Below are 14,173 nucleotides of genomic sequence, written 5' to 3' on the forward strand. Positions count from 1 at the left end.
GGAGGCATGCTCCTGAAGTGTTTGACATTCCATGGCATAGCAGGCAGTAAAGAAATGCAGCTTTTTCTGTTGAAGCTATTAGGATGCTTTGTCCATTCATATTTGCCTTCAAAAGTCAGTGGTATCAACTACTCCAAGTATGTCAAAGTGGTAGGAAGCAAACTTCAGTCTAAAAGATCCAGCCTTTGCTGTAGACATTAATTTTCTTTTTTGTCATTTGTAGCTTGGTGCGTCAGAGAGAAAATAACCTCACTATAATACTGAAAGAAGCTGCTAAGAACACAAGAGCAGCAGGGGCTGCCTTAGCTCGCTAGATATTTAGAAATGAAATGCACATATTCTTTATTTTGTATTAATACACTGTAATTGCTTTACAGAGTCCAGCATATCAGTTGCATGTAAATACTACAGATGAACTTGCCAAACTGGAGCTCACAAAACTAGTGCATTTATCCCAAAGCAGAGACTAAACCCTCTAACTCCTTAAAAAAATACATTGAAGAACGTACCACACACACACATATTGCACTTTTCTCCATATGAAATTTTTACCCCATATACATCACACCAAAGTCTCTTCAAAGGAGTCTGTAATACAAGATAATAAAGCTAATAATTACTCTTAACAGTAGTGTAAACAGTTCTCTAATGTTAGACATAACAGATTTGAACAAAAAAAGCCACTTCAAAGTAATATGAAGTGGTGCCCAATGGATACTCTGCCATATTAGAAGGCATTAGAAGCCTTTTATTCTAATTGGCTTTAAAGGAAATTACATGAAATGTTAAATATGATTTTGGTTGAGGGGAAGAGTCAGTCTAAACTACATTAAAAAACATTGTAGCTTCCCCCTTACCAGCACTGCAAAGCTCAAATGAGCTTAGACTAGTTGGCACATCCTGATAAATGAATCACAGAACTTGGGAACAGAATTATTTTTATCTTTGAGTCCAGTCCAGTACAGTCCAATACACGTACAGTATCCTGGTGTTGGATGGGGAAGGAAGTGGTTATAGTTATGGCAGTAATCCAGCTCCTAGAGCAGAACTGGGCCCGTCTCCATAGGTGGTGTGTGTCCTGTTAGCAGTTTTCACTGCATAGTTCCTTAAGTGCTTGGTTAGATATTAAAATTCCAGAAAGTGTTTATTATGCTGTGGGGTAGGGAAGAAGGAATGAAAGGACAGGACTCTCTGCCTCTTTTTCTTTTTTTTGCAGTAGTGAAATATCTGGTCTGTTATGCTGCAGTATTTGTCAAGCTGCTTCCCTTCCCTTTGTTAGTCACTTAAGGTGTCATAGGGGTTTCTGTGTTCCATAGCTATTTACTGTGTCAGATGAGTTTCCTTTTGAAGGGAAACCACACAATAAAAACATTTTCTATCATCTCAGCTATTTAAAGTAGAGCTTTCTAGCTCTCTTTATCTTGAATCACATAAGTAGTGTATGGATGTGATTCTTGAACTCTCCTTTGCTGATGCCTTCAGAATCACTGTGATACCAGAGGTAGAAGCTGAGCGCTTATGGATTGAGTCCAGCTGCACAACTGGACTAATATTAGAGCAGGCTACATAGCAACAGGAGTTGCCTCTCTAATTGTAGTATATGGGAAGCAAGGTACCTTCTGTCAGTTGTTAAACCCTTCCCACCTTTACACAGCCTACAATGCAGTGACTAAAGTCCTACTATTCCACATTTAAATGTGGTCTTATTGCTGTAAATGCTGGCTGATTATCCACCTTTCTAGTGAAGGAAAAAAGAGCAGCTTTGAGAACTCCTTTTTCTAGCTTGGCAGGATCTGTGATTTGACAAATACGGACGAACCAACATACCAGAAGTACTACTTCTGTTTGTTTGTTTCTTCTTTCTGCTACCTGTTCAACCCATTCTATTTTTAAGTGACCATGTGCCCTGAATACCCAAACTTTGAGTTTGGTGACTACACCCTCATTATTTGTAGTATCAAAGACCTTAGTTCACCAAACTTTCCAGTAAAGTGTTTTTTTTTCTATGTATGTGATCAGCACAGTTTCTCTGCCATTCTTTGTGCTTTAATGAACCTGGAGTTGTGCTTAATGTTTGCTCAGAAAAGGGCTGAACTGTCTAGCTGTGAGCCTCATTTGTCTATCATTCCGTAATGTCCCACAATACTTAAAGGCTAGAGACAAAACCCAAACTAGAGATCTAAAGCTTCTGCAGATTTCTGAACAATCCTCCTATGACTCGCATTTCACAACTGAAAGTTCTGGAAACACAACTGCTTGTTGAGTTTAGTATTTCTTGAAATGGTTGATACATCAACAGTTCGTGATGCTAAATATTGCTGTAATACTTTCAATGTTATATATACATGAGCAATCAAAACACTAAGAAAGTTAAACATTATGTTCCACATGGTGGAACGTGTGCTCTGAAGTGACTTTGGTTATAGCAAGGATATAAATGGGGTATTGTCTACTTTCTTCAGAAAAAAGCATATAGGCTGATAAAGAACTGAAAAAGGCACAGCACTATCACTTCACATGGGTTTTTTTTTAAGCTCATTGTTTTTATCCTTAAGTTCTAAAACCCTAAATAATTGTCCAAATATACAAAGCTCAATAAACCACCAGCAACACATACTGCAAATTCAAAACACAGTTTGTTTGCTTGTTTTTAAAATGCAACAGAAGGACAGATGGATCCTTTCCAGTGATCGGAACTTCTCCAAGACTGAGCCCTCCACAAAGGCCTGCCTGCAAAAAGAGTTGATTTCAAAAGCCACCCAGGTGGATTTTTTTTTTTTAATGCCATTACCACAGCTCTTGATTTTTCTCATAGTACTTCTTACCTTCTATCTCTGTTAGCTAATCCTTTATCCTTTAGTATTCTGATCCCCACCCAGAGGTCTCCACAGAACACTGTGGTGCCCTGTGTCAGTTCCAGGTGTCTTTTGACAAAGTCAAGATGTCACTTAGCAGAGATCCAGAAGCTTCCCTTAGTAGACAATTAAGAGTTCCTTGGCAAGCTTGGGAAATACTGTTTACTTGCTAGCAGGAGGAAGCGGAGGCTGCCTGAGATGCCTGATGGTCTCAGAGACTTACCATGGAGTAGTTCCAGATCAGTAGCTTAACCAGCAATTGGATGTCTAAGTGCAACTTTCCTTTAATTCCACCTCATGCTACTGTTTCAAGAGTGTTACAGTTGCCATCAGTGCAGACCCAAATCTACCCTGAATTTCAATGAAAACTATTGCTTTTATTGCGAAGAAGTACAATACAATGTGCACTCATTCTCATTTCTCCAAGTGAATGTTAGATGAATGCTGACAAACTCCCCGATTTTTTTAGAAGGGGCTATTTCTTTCCTCTAAAAGTCACTTTTTTTGCCTCCTTCTATGCAAACTAGTTCTTTGTGGGATGAAACTGCACTATCTGTTCTCTAGCCCCTGCCACCAGCAAGAGGAACTAGTGGCCAAACACTTCTTGCCACCTTCTGCTTTTTTTCCAGCCAGGTGGATTTTTAGTTCCCCTGTTAATTCAAGGGTTAAAAAATTACCATGAACATTGGGGTAGGAACAAAAAACAAAAATTCACATGCTTCTCCATTTGTCCTATCTTCCACTCTCATGTTAGTCACCCCATGATATTAATTCACCAGGACATAGCCACTGAGCTGGGGATCTACAGTCTCCATCATTTCACAATCAAAGAGTCCAGGCAATTCCGAGAGTGTTAATGCATCATAGTTTGACTGGGACTCAAGAGATGCTGAGCTGCTCTGGCTGTCAGGCAATGCTACACTGCTCTGTTGTGCTGGGTCCATGGAATACTGGCACTGGTCTGGGTAGTCTGGCTCAGAAGAGCTGACAACAGGCAATTCACAAGTCTGATATCCATACTGTAAGGACTGTGGTGGCTGCTGCATCTGAACTGGTGATGACAACCGTGATGAGCTGGTGATCTGGGAGGGTGGCAGTGGATCCAGCTGTACCTTCTCGTATTGACTGAGGAAGGGGTCGTATTGCATTTGTTCTGAGGAAGGCTCCATCACAGGGCTCAGAGGCTGCTGCAAGCTGAACTGGGTTGATTGCTGCTGCTGCTGTTGTTCCTCCTGGCATGAAAGTGGCAGTTGACTTGACCTTGGGTATGAGCTCTCAGCTATTTGCATCTGGTTAAAATAGGCCTGCAGCTGGGACTGCTTCTGGAGAAAGAGTCTCTTCTGATGCAGCCTGAATTAAGGACATAAACAGCAATTATTTTCACCTTTTGAAGCATTAAGGCTATAGCATGAGTCCTGCATGCTAGTCACTTAAACAGTTCCAGCAGGGAGTGAAGTACAGAATTGGAAAATTCCTGGACAAATCTTGTTTATTAAATTTTACAGCAGACCAGAATCTTCACCTTTCAGCAAATGTGAAGAGGCTGAGTTTGTAGACCTCCTTTTGATAACCTTTTTAATCACCTAGTGAACTTTTTCCTGTGCAATTAAGTTAACCCCAATGCATTGTTTAATTTTGTTTGCTAAGAATAAGATGCATTGTATTTGTATTTTAAGCCTGCTACTCACTGCTCTGTGGAATTTGGGAGCTGAAGACTCGAGTATTGCTGGCTACTAATGGAAACGAACAGTCTCCTCCTGCCTCTCCCGCCCATGTTCTTTTTCTCTGAACTGCACTGCTCCCTATGAACTTTTATGAAACTCCATGTTTTTCACTCTTTACAAACAGTAAGAATTTATAACACAATGCAAGGTTATAGCTACCTTTGACAAATTCCTGTGATATGACAAAATGGAGGTCTCCTGACAGCCAATTCCAAAAGCATGCAGAAATAGGAAACCTACTACTGATGCAAGCTGACAGCGTTCAGAAAATGAATCTATTGCTTCCCAGCTTATTTCTGTGTGCAGACTTCCTATTCTTAAAGAAGTACACCAAGCTGCTCTCAATACTGTTAGTTAAGTTCTTGATTAGGATTAATCAACTATACAGTTGTCAGGAGTGGCCATAAGCTAAAAAGTAATTTCAGATTGCAAGCTTTCTTGAAATTAGGTAGTGTTTTTATACCTCTGTTCCTCAGTCTTTTTATTCTAGACGGCATGTAGCTAGGTAGTTATTTTCCTTTCTCTTTCTGTGATTCTTTTGCAAAACTCAGGGATAGTAACTGTCTTTAGTATCTATCTTGCTTACTTGTTTGAAGATTACCAAATGATGAGCTCATAAAGAGCTTACAGCCCTTTAACCTGGCAATTAGAATCTTGTCTGCTATAATATGTACAGCTATAAGGGGACACATCAAATCTATTCACTCTTTACTGTAAAATTACTGGGTCATAGGAATGAGACAGGAAATACCTAAATGACTGCAGGGCTTCCCAGCAGGCAGAAATACACGATCCATGTTCTGACTTATGATAAATAGTGCAGCATGTAGGTTATAAACAGTGGGTGGTTGGGAGGATGAGGGTGAAATTAAGTACAACAATGTAAGTAGTACAGTAACTTCCTCCTATGCTTCTATATGCCCATTAGCACTAAATGAAGCATACAGGTATTTGCAGTTTACCTGCACCCTAGTAGTGTTAGCTGATAAAGAGCTCGTAGCACAGAAATTTGTAAACGCATGGCAGGACCATTGTCCCCCTTTTAAAAGGAGGACTGTAGTCTTACAAATTTTAAAGTGAAGCTTTCCTTTTTCAAAGAATTTCTAAAGGGACAAAGATTGTTCCAGTTCTTTTATTACTCTTGAGAGTAAGAATAACTAACTTATCTGCATAGTTTGGAAGCTTCTTACCTGTGCTCCTGTAACTGCTGTTCCAGACTCCGGGGCAACTCTTTGCAGTATAGCTGGCACGTATTCTGAGCTTTTGATAGTAGAGTGGGTTTCTGCAAGAAAAGCAGTGCTGTTTTAAATTGCATTTGATTTAATCCATTAGTCCAGAAAGCAAGTGAAAGAAGATTGTCTACCTTTATTATGGTGTAACTGCCCAGCTCCATTTCCAGAAGCTGTCAATAGAGCTACTATCTAAAACCACAGCCACTACTGCTTATTGGCTTCTAATTCTTAGACAAAGAATATCTTTGCATTATAGATTGTACCGTAAAAATCCATAGAAAGATTTCTTCCCAAGTGAAAGAGAAGTTGCAAGCTGGAAAAAGAGTTTTTTATAAACTAAAGCTATATGAAAATTGGTTTAAAAAAAAGGGGGGCTTGGGGGGTGGGGAGAAACAGTAAGCCCCAGGGGGTCAGAAGTGGCTCCTCAGATGCATAACCTTTATGGGGTGCAACAGAGGTAATAGGTATTCACTACTAGTTACTTCAGATTGCTTTAATAACACTATACAGTAACAGACTGAGTAGAAAACAGCACTAATATAGTATACTTTCTGCATAATTAGGGTCAGTGTCTGACAAAAGAAAAATACAGCATAATTTCAAATTCAGCTGTTCTCTGCTAATTTAGCCTTTGGCTGATTTTCCTGAGTAATAAGATCTAAAAGGCTAGTCTGCTGTGTAGTAACAGCAGCTGGTTTAATTTAGTGGAGGGAGAGGTATGGTACCTGGAGCCTGTGTTGCAAGTACTGTGTTTCTAAGCTCTGCCGTCTGGATAATAATGGGGGATGTGCACCATTAGGGAAAGCAGATGCAGCTTCCTGCTGCTGTGGAGATGCTTCCTCCTGCAGAGAGAAGAGGAACAAGTTTCATCCCCAGAAAAGGCTTTTTGCCTCAACCCTTCCTTTAAGGATTTCCCCTGACAGAGGTTTCATAGTTGCCATATGGACTGGTCTCTGGTGTCACTCACTACTTTCACTGCATGGTGAGAAGCCTAAATTACAAAGCTTTGAACTATTTGAGCTGCAAAATGGCAAGAGCTTACATCTGTAACTAAAATGGTATTATATGTAATATATCTTCTGACTTGCCCTCTGAAATAGTAAATGTACAGGGTTAGAAAACTGTCCAAGCTCTGAATGTGCTTTCGTGCAGCTCTTATTTCACAGCTTCAAAACGGAAGGTGAAAAACTTTCAATAGTGGTGGAGAGGATATGTGCGGAGTAGGCATCTCTAGCAAGCTGGAGAGTGCTGACATGGGAGGGGAGTGAATTGTTGTCATGAGTATACCAGGAGCACTGCAGCGTGTTTACATCAAGTGAGAGATTCTTGTGAAAACATTACAACTTTGTCGTTGTCAGAACTGAAGTTTTCCAGCAGTGAGAAAGTAACAGCTGGAGCTTTAAGAATAGCAGGCTTCATCTGGAACATTAGGTGCTTACAGCGCCTGTGTACTTCTTACCCATTTTATTCCTGTGGTTTAACAGAAACTTATTATTCTTGTTTGCTGTGACCTGTTCCATTTGAAACAAGTAACTAGGGAGCTAGTAGAAGCTATTTAGCATTTCACTATGCAAATCAGGTTAACCATTAACTCGGCTTTTGCACTTTTTACAATTATACCAGACCAACTCCAATAGGAAAAGATGTTATTGGGCTTTGTTAAATCTAAAACATCCTTCAGATTAAAAGCAATAATAAAATGTTGGATTTGGAAAGCTAACAAGGCCATCTCACTGACCCCATGAGGATGGTAAAGGCTAGCCTGCAAATGCCCATCCTCTATTCTGCAGAAGACAGAAAGGAGAAGAGGGAACTTTATATGTAAATTACCTCTTCTCAGATCTCCAGAACACCTTATCCTCTCCTTATGTGTCCCAAAGCATTAACACCTGAAAGATGGTGCTTGATTTCTGGTTTAAGTACCTGCGGAGGACTATTAATGAGGTCCTGCAACTGGGTGGCAGTTGATGTCAGAGAAGGTTGTTCTGATCCCATCTGTTCATACAGCAACTGGACTTTGTTCAGTTCCAGGATTCCTTTCGTTCGTGCCAGATTCTGGAGGTGCTGTCTAAATGCTACAATTCCTGGAGAAGAGTTGAGCAAAATCCTTGTCAGAAAATCAGTTAATTCGTATCTGGTTAGCACAGCAAATGTGAGATAAGCTGAGTAACAACCAAGTCACAAGGTGGCTTGGTGCGTCTGTGTATGGAGTACATTTTCTACCGTGTCTAGGTATAATATGTCATGACAATGGTTATAATTACCTTGTGTGAGGGATGTGTCAGAAGCTCTGCGCCCTTCTCGGAAACTGACAGGAGAGCGGTTGTGGGTCTCTCGCTTTTGGGAGGTGAGTGCTTGCATGGCTGGATTGGCAGGTCTCAGACCTATGAAAGGTGTTGTCATTCTGGGTGCTTGTTGGTTAGTTAGCACCATTTCTTTCAAGGAAGGGGTGTCTTCCAGGAATTTAATATCTCTCTGAAAGGATCCCATGTCATACTCTGAATCAATACTGCCTAGAGATGAGTTTTCATCCAATGAGTAGACTTTCCCTGTGACAAAAACCAAAAGCCAGAATAAAAAGAAAGTGCAGCAGTAATTTAGCAAAGCAAAGGAATTGCCACAGGCTCAAGCTACTCCTGCCAACAGTGACTGTCTTAGAGGAAACTAAACCAAAAAATCAAGTTTCATAAAGTAATTGTAGTTTAACACTTGCAGTACCAGAATGGGCATTTGCTACTGGTTTTTACATTATCGCAGCAGTAAGATCCTATGCAGATGATGTTTGCTGGCTAGTTTGGAGAGCATTCAAGTGTGTGGTGGTGGTGGTTCCCCCCCCGCCCTGCCCCCCCCAGTAGATAATCCAGATAAGACTGTAGCCTGAGCTGAGAGGCTTGGTCATCTTGCTGGTTTTGGAATACCTGAGGATCCAGAGGTTTTTGTTTCCTCACTGTCCTCCCCTCCCAGCACATCTTTAGGGGATGAATGATTTGGGGACATGTAGTTATGTGAAAAAGAACACGCCATCTTGCCAGACTTTACCAAGTTGCTATTGGGGTTGTACATGACTGTAGCCAGGTGTATATTTGCTGCTTTGCCTTTATACTGTCTGTACAGCACGTTTTGGGGTGTTTTGTTGTGGTTTTTTTTTCCCCTTTGGCCTTTATAGCAAATGTTAAATAACAAAACCCAGAAACGGTCTTGTGCTTGTCACTCTTAAAACCTAGTGTTTTTCATCCTGAACTTATTAGATTGAGTGCTGAGAGCAGGAAATGAGCTTTGAGATGTCCGTGCTAACTTCTGTACCTCTGCCTGGCATCATCACCAGCTGATTGGTAACTTCTGCTAGAGTGTGACGTCGCTTCCCACAGCGAGCTGCTTGGAGGGCTGCAAATGCCTGTGCAGGGTCATCTTCTGCCTCTCCTTCTGCCTCTATTCCTTCATCAATAGAAGTTTCCATCATTCTGGTAGGCAGTGATTGGCATCCTTTCCTAATCACCACAGGAGGTACAGGATCTAGCAGGCAGCCATTTACCTAAATAGCACAAGGAGAAGATGGACAGCTTTCAATTACGTGCACAGAGCATCACCCCAAAGTACAAGAAATCTCTGCCTATCACGTAGACTGAAGGCAACCTGGATATTTAAGATGCATGAACCTCCCTGTAATCTACTGAGGTAAGAAAGACTTGTTAAGAATTGTACGTGACAAACAAATTCCTCCAGGCAGGATCACCACTGACATTCTCTTAGTACTTAACTCCCTAAATCTAAATACTCTTATTTCCACAGTACTATGTTCTCCACAGCTGCTTTTATTTTTTAAGAGTTATTAAAAACCTTTGCCAGCTTAGTCACAAATGTAAAATATTTATGGAATGTACAGTATTATTGTTTCCCCTTACTACACCCTACTGTGCTCATTTATCATGCTCAGATAAGCTCTATGAAAAAAATAGTGTTGTATTTAATTCTGCAGCATTCTTGCAGAGCTGCAGAGGTGTGTTCAAGAATACTACCATAAATGCACTCTTTCCAGCAAAAGTCCATTTGATTCATGGTGCTCCTCTGCAAACAAAGGTTGCCTAGAGAGGCTGTGGAATCCCCCTCCTTGGATTCACTCAACTTGATCAAGCCCTGAGCAACCTCATCTAGCTTTGAAGTTAGACCTGCTTTTAGCAGGAGATTGGACTAGAGGTACCCTTTCAACCTAAAATACTCCTAGGATTTTAATTATGTTTTTATTCTCCAAATCAGTTTGTCCTGAATCCTTCTGTCTCTTAACTCATTCTTTGCCATACGCAAAACCCAACTACTTCGGTTTTGACAACCACGGCCTGCATGTCATGCAGTTTTGGGGTGGGTATTCTGTTCTGTAACACCTTTGAAGCTCTAATTAGTGTCCTGTTGCACAAGTCACTCCTACTGTTTTGGTAGGATCAGGTTGGGTAAAATATGGATGAAACAACACGTTCTTTTAGCATAAAACCTGCCATTGCTAAGGCTGATTTTATGTAAAACCCTCAATGAACCAATCCTGAATGTTCTTCAAAGTTCTTCGGTATTTTGAAAACAAGTGTGTTTGGAAAAGAAGCTTCACTGCATTAACAGTAGCTGTTAACAAATGGTCTTGCAAGCAGACTATATGGTAGTACTCTAGGAAAATACTTAAAGCAGTATCAAGAAACAGCTGTAAATATTTTGAGCATCAGTAAAATGATGTTGCCTGCACAGGAAAATTCTGGGTCTGCTGCCTCTATTTTAATTTAATGGATTATATCTTTAAGCTTAATTTCTTGCACACCTTACTCTCCATTTGTGACTTTCCCATTCAAATACCAATCTGGCAGCAAAAGCCCTGGGAAGACTATTTAATGAACTGCTGGAAAGGAAAAAGAGAACCAATACCATGTGGGCAGTTGGCTCTCTGCAGTTTGCCATAGCACATGGATCAGAGCTTGGAATTCTTTAGTAGACATGTCCTATAATACTTAAGACACTGAATATTCCCAAGTCAATTGTGATTTGACACCTAACTGTAGTCACCAGTAGTTGATCTACTTTGGCCAAACTGCATCTATAAAAGCAAAGGGGGATGCAAAATAAAGTTTGAAATGTTAATTTCCAAATATCTTTGAACTGCTTTTTGCTTTCCAGCTGTAAGAGACCATAGAAGGAGTTACTTAAAACAGTGATGAGAACCAGGGCCACACTCTTAGTGTTGGTAACTAACCAGTAAGTGAGCAATAAAAGCTTCAAAATGGCAAGCATGAAATCAAACCCCTACCTGGCACCAGACAAAATACAATATGCTGAAATTAACGTGTGATGTGATATGAGAGAGAGCAACAAAAGTTTCATGAGAATAATAATATACTTCATAAATGTAATTCTTTTAAGCTATTTCCCCTTCCTCACAAAAGCTCTTAACTGCTAACTCCTGGGTATTTCATGTATTCTTTGCTACCCTGCAGAGTATTGTCACAGACCTCAAAGTTGCATGGCAAAATGGATCAGACTGTAGCTCCCTTCAGAGAGTTAAGCTGTACATACATGCATTTGTAAGGCTGTGGAGCCATCACATCCTATTAGTTGAGTTCAGTTAAGTCTGTTAACTGTGGAGGTGTGGAAAGCCTACACAAAGTCTTCCAGTTTGATTACACGAAACAAAACCCATTAGATGGAGCTGCAATTTTACATGGTCTCCAGTGAAGATTTTACAGGCATTCCTAGTTACAGAAATGGCCTAGCTGAGAACTGCTACAACCTATTTGAGATGCTGCAGTTCTAATAGTTTTTGACAGTCAGAAGGTACTGCTGGCTATTTACCATTCAACAAAAAATTAACAAAAATGTAACTCTTTTGGCTGGCTTGTTATGAAATTGGCAGAGATATGGAATTTCAAGTGCATGGTATTTTAATCGCTTTAGCTGGCAATGGAAGCTTACAGTTAAGGTTCCATTATACCTTCCTGTTCTCATTTGTCTGAATTTTTGGATGAGTAGCTGAGTAGGTTACTCTAGATACTCAGCAGTGAACCCTTTGTATTGGAAGCTATATATGAGGAGTCTTCAGGGCTCTTAAAAAAGAAAAAAAAACCCCACTTTTGTAGGTTGATTTTTCTTTTACAAATGACAGTGTGGTAAGATTGGAATGTAAGCAAAGAACACAAGAGGCAGATTAGTGATCAAAAAAAAGACACAGCTGTTGGAAGTTATATGCAAGAGAGAAGTAGAAAAAGAATCTGGAATATCTAGAACTCTGACACTCAGAGAATACTTAAATTTAGGAAAACAGGCACAATGTGTTTTGTCCAGCTAGTACAAGAAATGTACAAGTCAAGTGCTGGATACTAAAGGTCTTTGTATTTGACTTGCTGTCTATCCTGAGAGGTTACCCAGTAATGAGAACTTGCTGGAGACCAGAGTTTTGGGGACAGTATATGCTTAAGAGTAAGTGCTTGGGAGCAGGTTGAGAACATTGGGTCTTTGAGGAAAAGGCTACTGAAAGCAGAGGGAAGCAGCAGGGTTCTCCGGCTCAGCTACCTGCAAGTGCCAAGACACTGGAGGCGTACTAAGTCAATGAAGTGACATTAGTTTGGATTAGCAAATGCTCTGGCCCTGACTCCACAGTGCTTTGTGCTAGGATGATGAACTTTACCCTGTCAGAAGGAACTAATCTTCAATTAATTATTGAAGAGCTACAGCTACTACCACTAGCTCTGCTTTTACTAGGCAACAATCTTTTTTAGCCTTAACAATTTTTGACAAAACAATGGGGTGATTTTAAGCTGTACCTTTGGTGTCTCAACTCTTTCTTCCTCCATAAATGCTGTCTCTCCATGGCAGTTGGATGGAGGGAATGAAAAGGCTTCTGCTCCTGAAGTTGAGGGAAGACCTGGAGACTGCAACAACCTTGCATTTTGTGAATGCAAGTTAACTGAGGGTACCACAGCTTGTGCCTAAAAGAGATTTTTAAGAACTCCAAAACTGGAACAATTTTAGGTAGAAAGCAACATACAAAGTCACAAATTAAAAATAAACAATACCTAGCCCATTTCCAGAGCAGGAGAAATACAAGATTAATTTCCTCATTCTTGATGAATTACATTCTTAGTCTTTAGACTTTAAAAAAAGCACCACCACCCCCAAAACAACGTCATTAAGCTAGCTACTTATTGAAGCTGAGCACTTACTAGCAGTAAAGGCCGAGTTTGGGACCCTTTTGGTGCCCTCCAACTTCTGACATGCTAGAATTCCTTTTTATATTGAGTACAAAACCCCTTAATATTAGCATGAGGCATAGAGCTAGTTTCAATGACTTTTCTAACATGCACTGATTCCTAGAGGAAAAAGCATGGGAAAGAATAGAGCAGGCTGGATCTGAAATAAGATATTTTAACATATGGAGAACTGCTGAAGGGAGAGGTGTGCCTCAGGGAAGGCAAGCATGGCACAATGAGGAAAACAGTGGTTTTCACTGTTTCTTAACCTTAATTTCCTGAAGTGCAGTATCCACACAACTTGCCTGTCCAAAAGGAAACAAGCAGTCTTATACAGGAGCCTGTGGTGCCACCATGTGTGAAAACAAATTATCTTGTTACTCAGGATAACTGCAAGATTTTTTTCAGTCCTGAGGAAAAAGTGGTAATATGGCTATAAAGTACAGGAATTTAGTACAATAAGGAACTATCTTCTAGGAGGTTTTTTCTTCCTCCTTGTTCATCTGTCTCCACCTGCTTTTAATACATCTTATAACTAATAATCTGCTTTTGAATACTGTGTCTTTCCATCATTAGAACTACTATCTAAGAAAATAGCTGGTTTTAATCTTTGTCAGCCATATTGTTCCTGGACCTGTGTTTTCATAGCTGAAGCGATTTGGCTTTCATTTCAACAGAATCCAAAACCAAGTAGTGTCTTGCTGCCTCAAGTGAAAAAGGAGCAGCATGGTAGTGATTTCTCCTGGAAGTGGAGTCTGGGCACTTGTTCTATTCAGCAGCAATACAGTACCTAGGAGGCTGTGAACTTGAGAGAATATTTATTTGAGACCACGATAAATCTGAGTCATCTTAGGCCAAGTCTTTCATGTTTCCAGTTATGCATTAATAGAAACCAAAAGCTGTACAATGTCTGTGTATCTTAATGAAACAAAAGAACATAGTAAAAAAAAAATCTGAGAATTATTGGATTAAGACACGATAAACTGTACATGACCTTCCTTTCTAAAGAAAATTACTAGGGAAGAAGCAGGCTGAATAGCCTTATGGAGCCTGTGCTGAATCAGTCAGTATAATTAGAGAGGATACTAAGTGGACAGCCTTCCGCAACGGAAGGGCTGGCACCAGATGTAAGGAGCACCCAG

General features: G+C 40.2%; 1 protein-coding gene across 11 annotated transcripts in view; it reads right to left on the reverse strand.

The window, feature by feature from the left end:
* Positions 1–317: 317 nt before the first annotated feature.
* SIK2 (salt inducible kinase 2) overlaps positions 318–14,173 on the reverse strand; it is a 57,896-nt gene continuing 44,040 nt past the window's right edge. For 9 of the 11 annotated variants that reach the window (XM_075172910.1, XM_075172914.1, XM_075172912.1 and 6 more), the window contains 7 exons: positions 12,606–12,770; positions 9,115–9,343; positions 8,076–8,360; positions 7,735–7,895; positions 6,537–6,653; positions 5,770–5,861; positions 318–4,205 (listed from right to left, as the gene is read on the reverse strand). In XM_075172910.1, coding sequence (XP_075029011.1) covers positions 3,623–4,205; positions 5,770–5,861; positions 6,537–6,653; positions 7,735–7,895; positions 8,076–8,360; positions 9,115–9,343; positions 12,606–12,770 — 1,632 coding nt within the window. In that variant the 3' untranslated portion in view covers positions 318–3,622. The remainder of the gene's footprint in view (positions 4,206–5,769; positions 5,862–6,536; positions 6,654–7,734; positions 7,896–8,075; positions 8,361–9,114; positions 9,344–12,605; positions 12,771–14,173) is intronic. The other 2 variants (XR_012677146.1, XM_075172911.1) reach the window with 2 other exon arrangements.

The sequence above is a fragment of the Calonectris borealis genome, chromosome 24 (assembly GCF_964195595.1).
Source record: "Calonectris borealis chromosome 24, bCalBor7.hap1.2, whole genome shotgun sequence".
Classification (NCBI taxonomy): domain Eukaryota; kingdom Metazoa; phylum Chordata; class Aves; order Procellariiformes; family Procellariidae; genus Calonectris; species Calonectris borealis.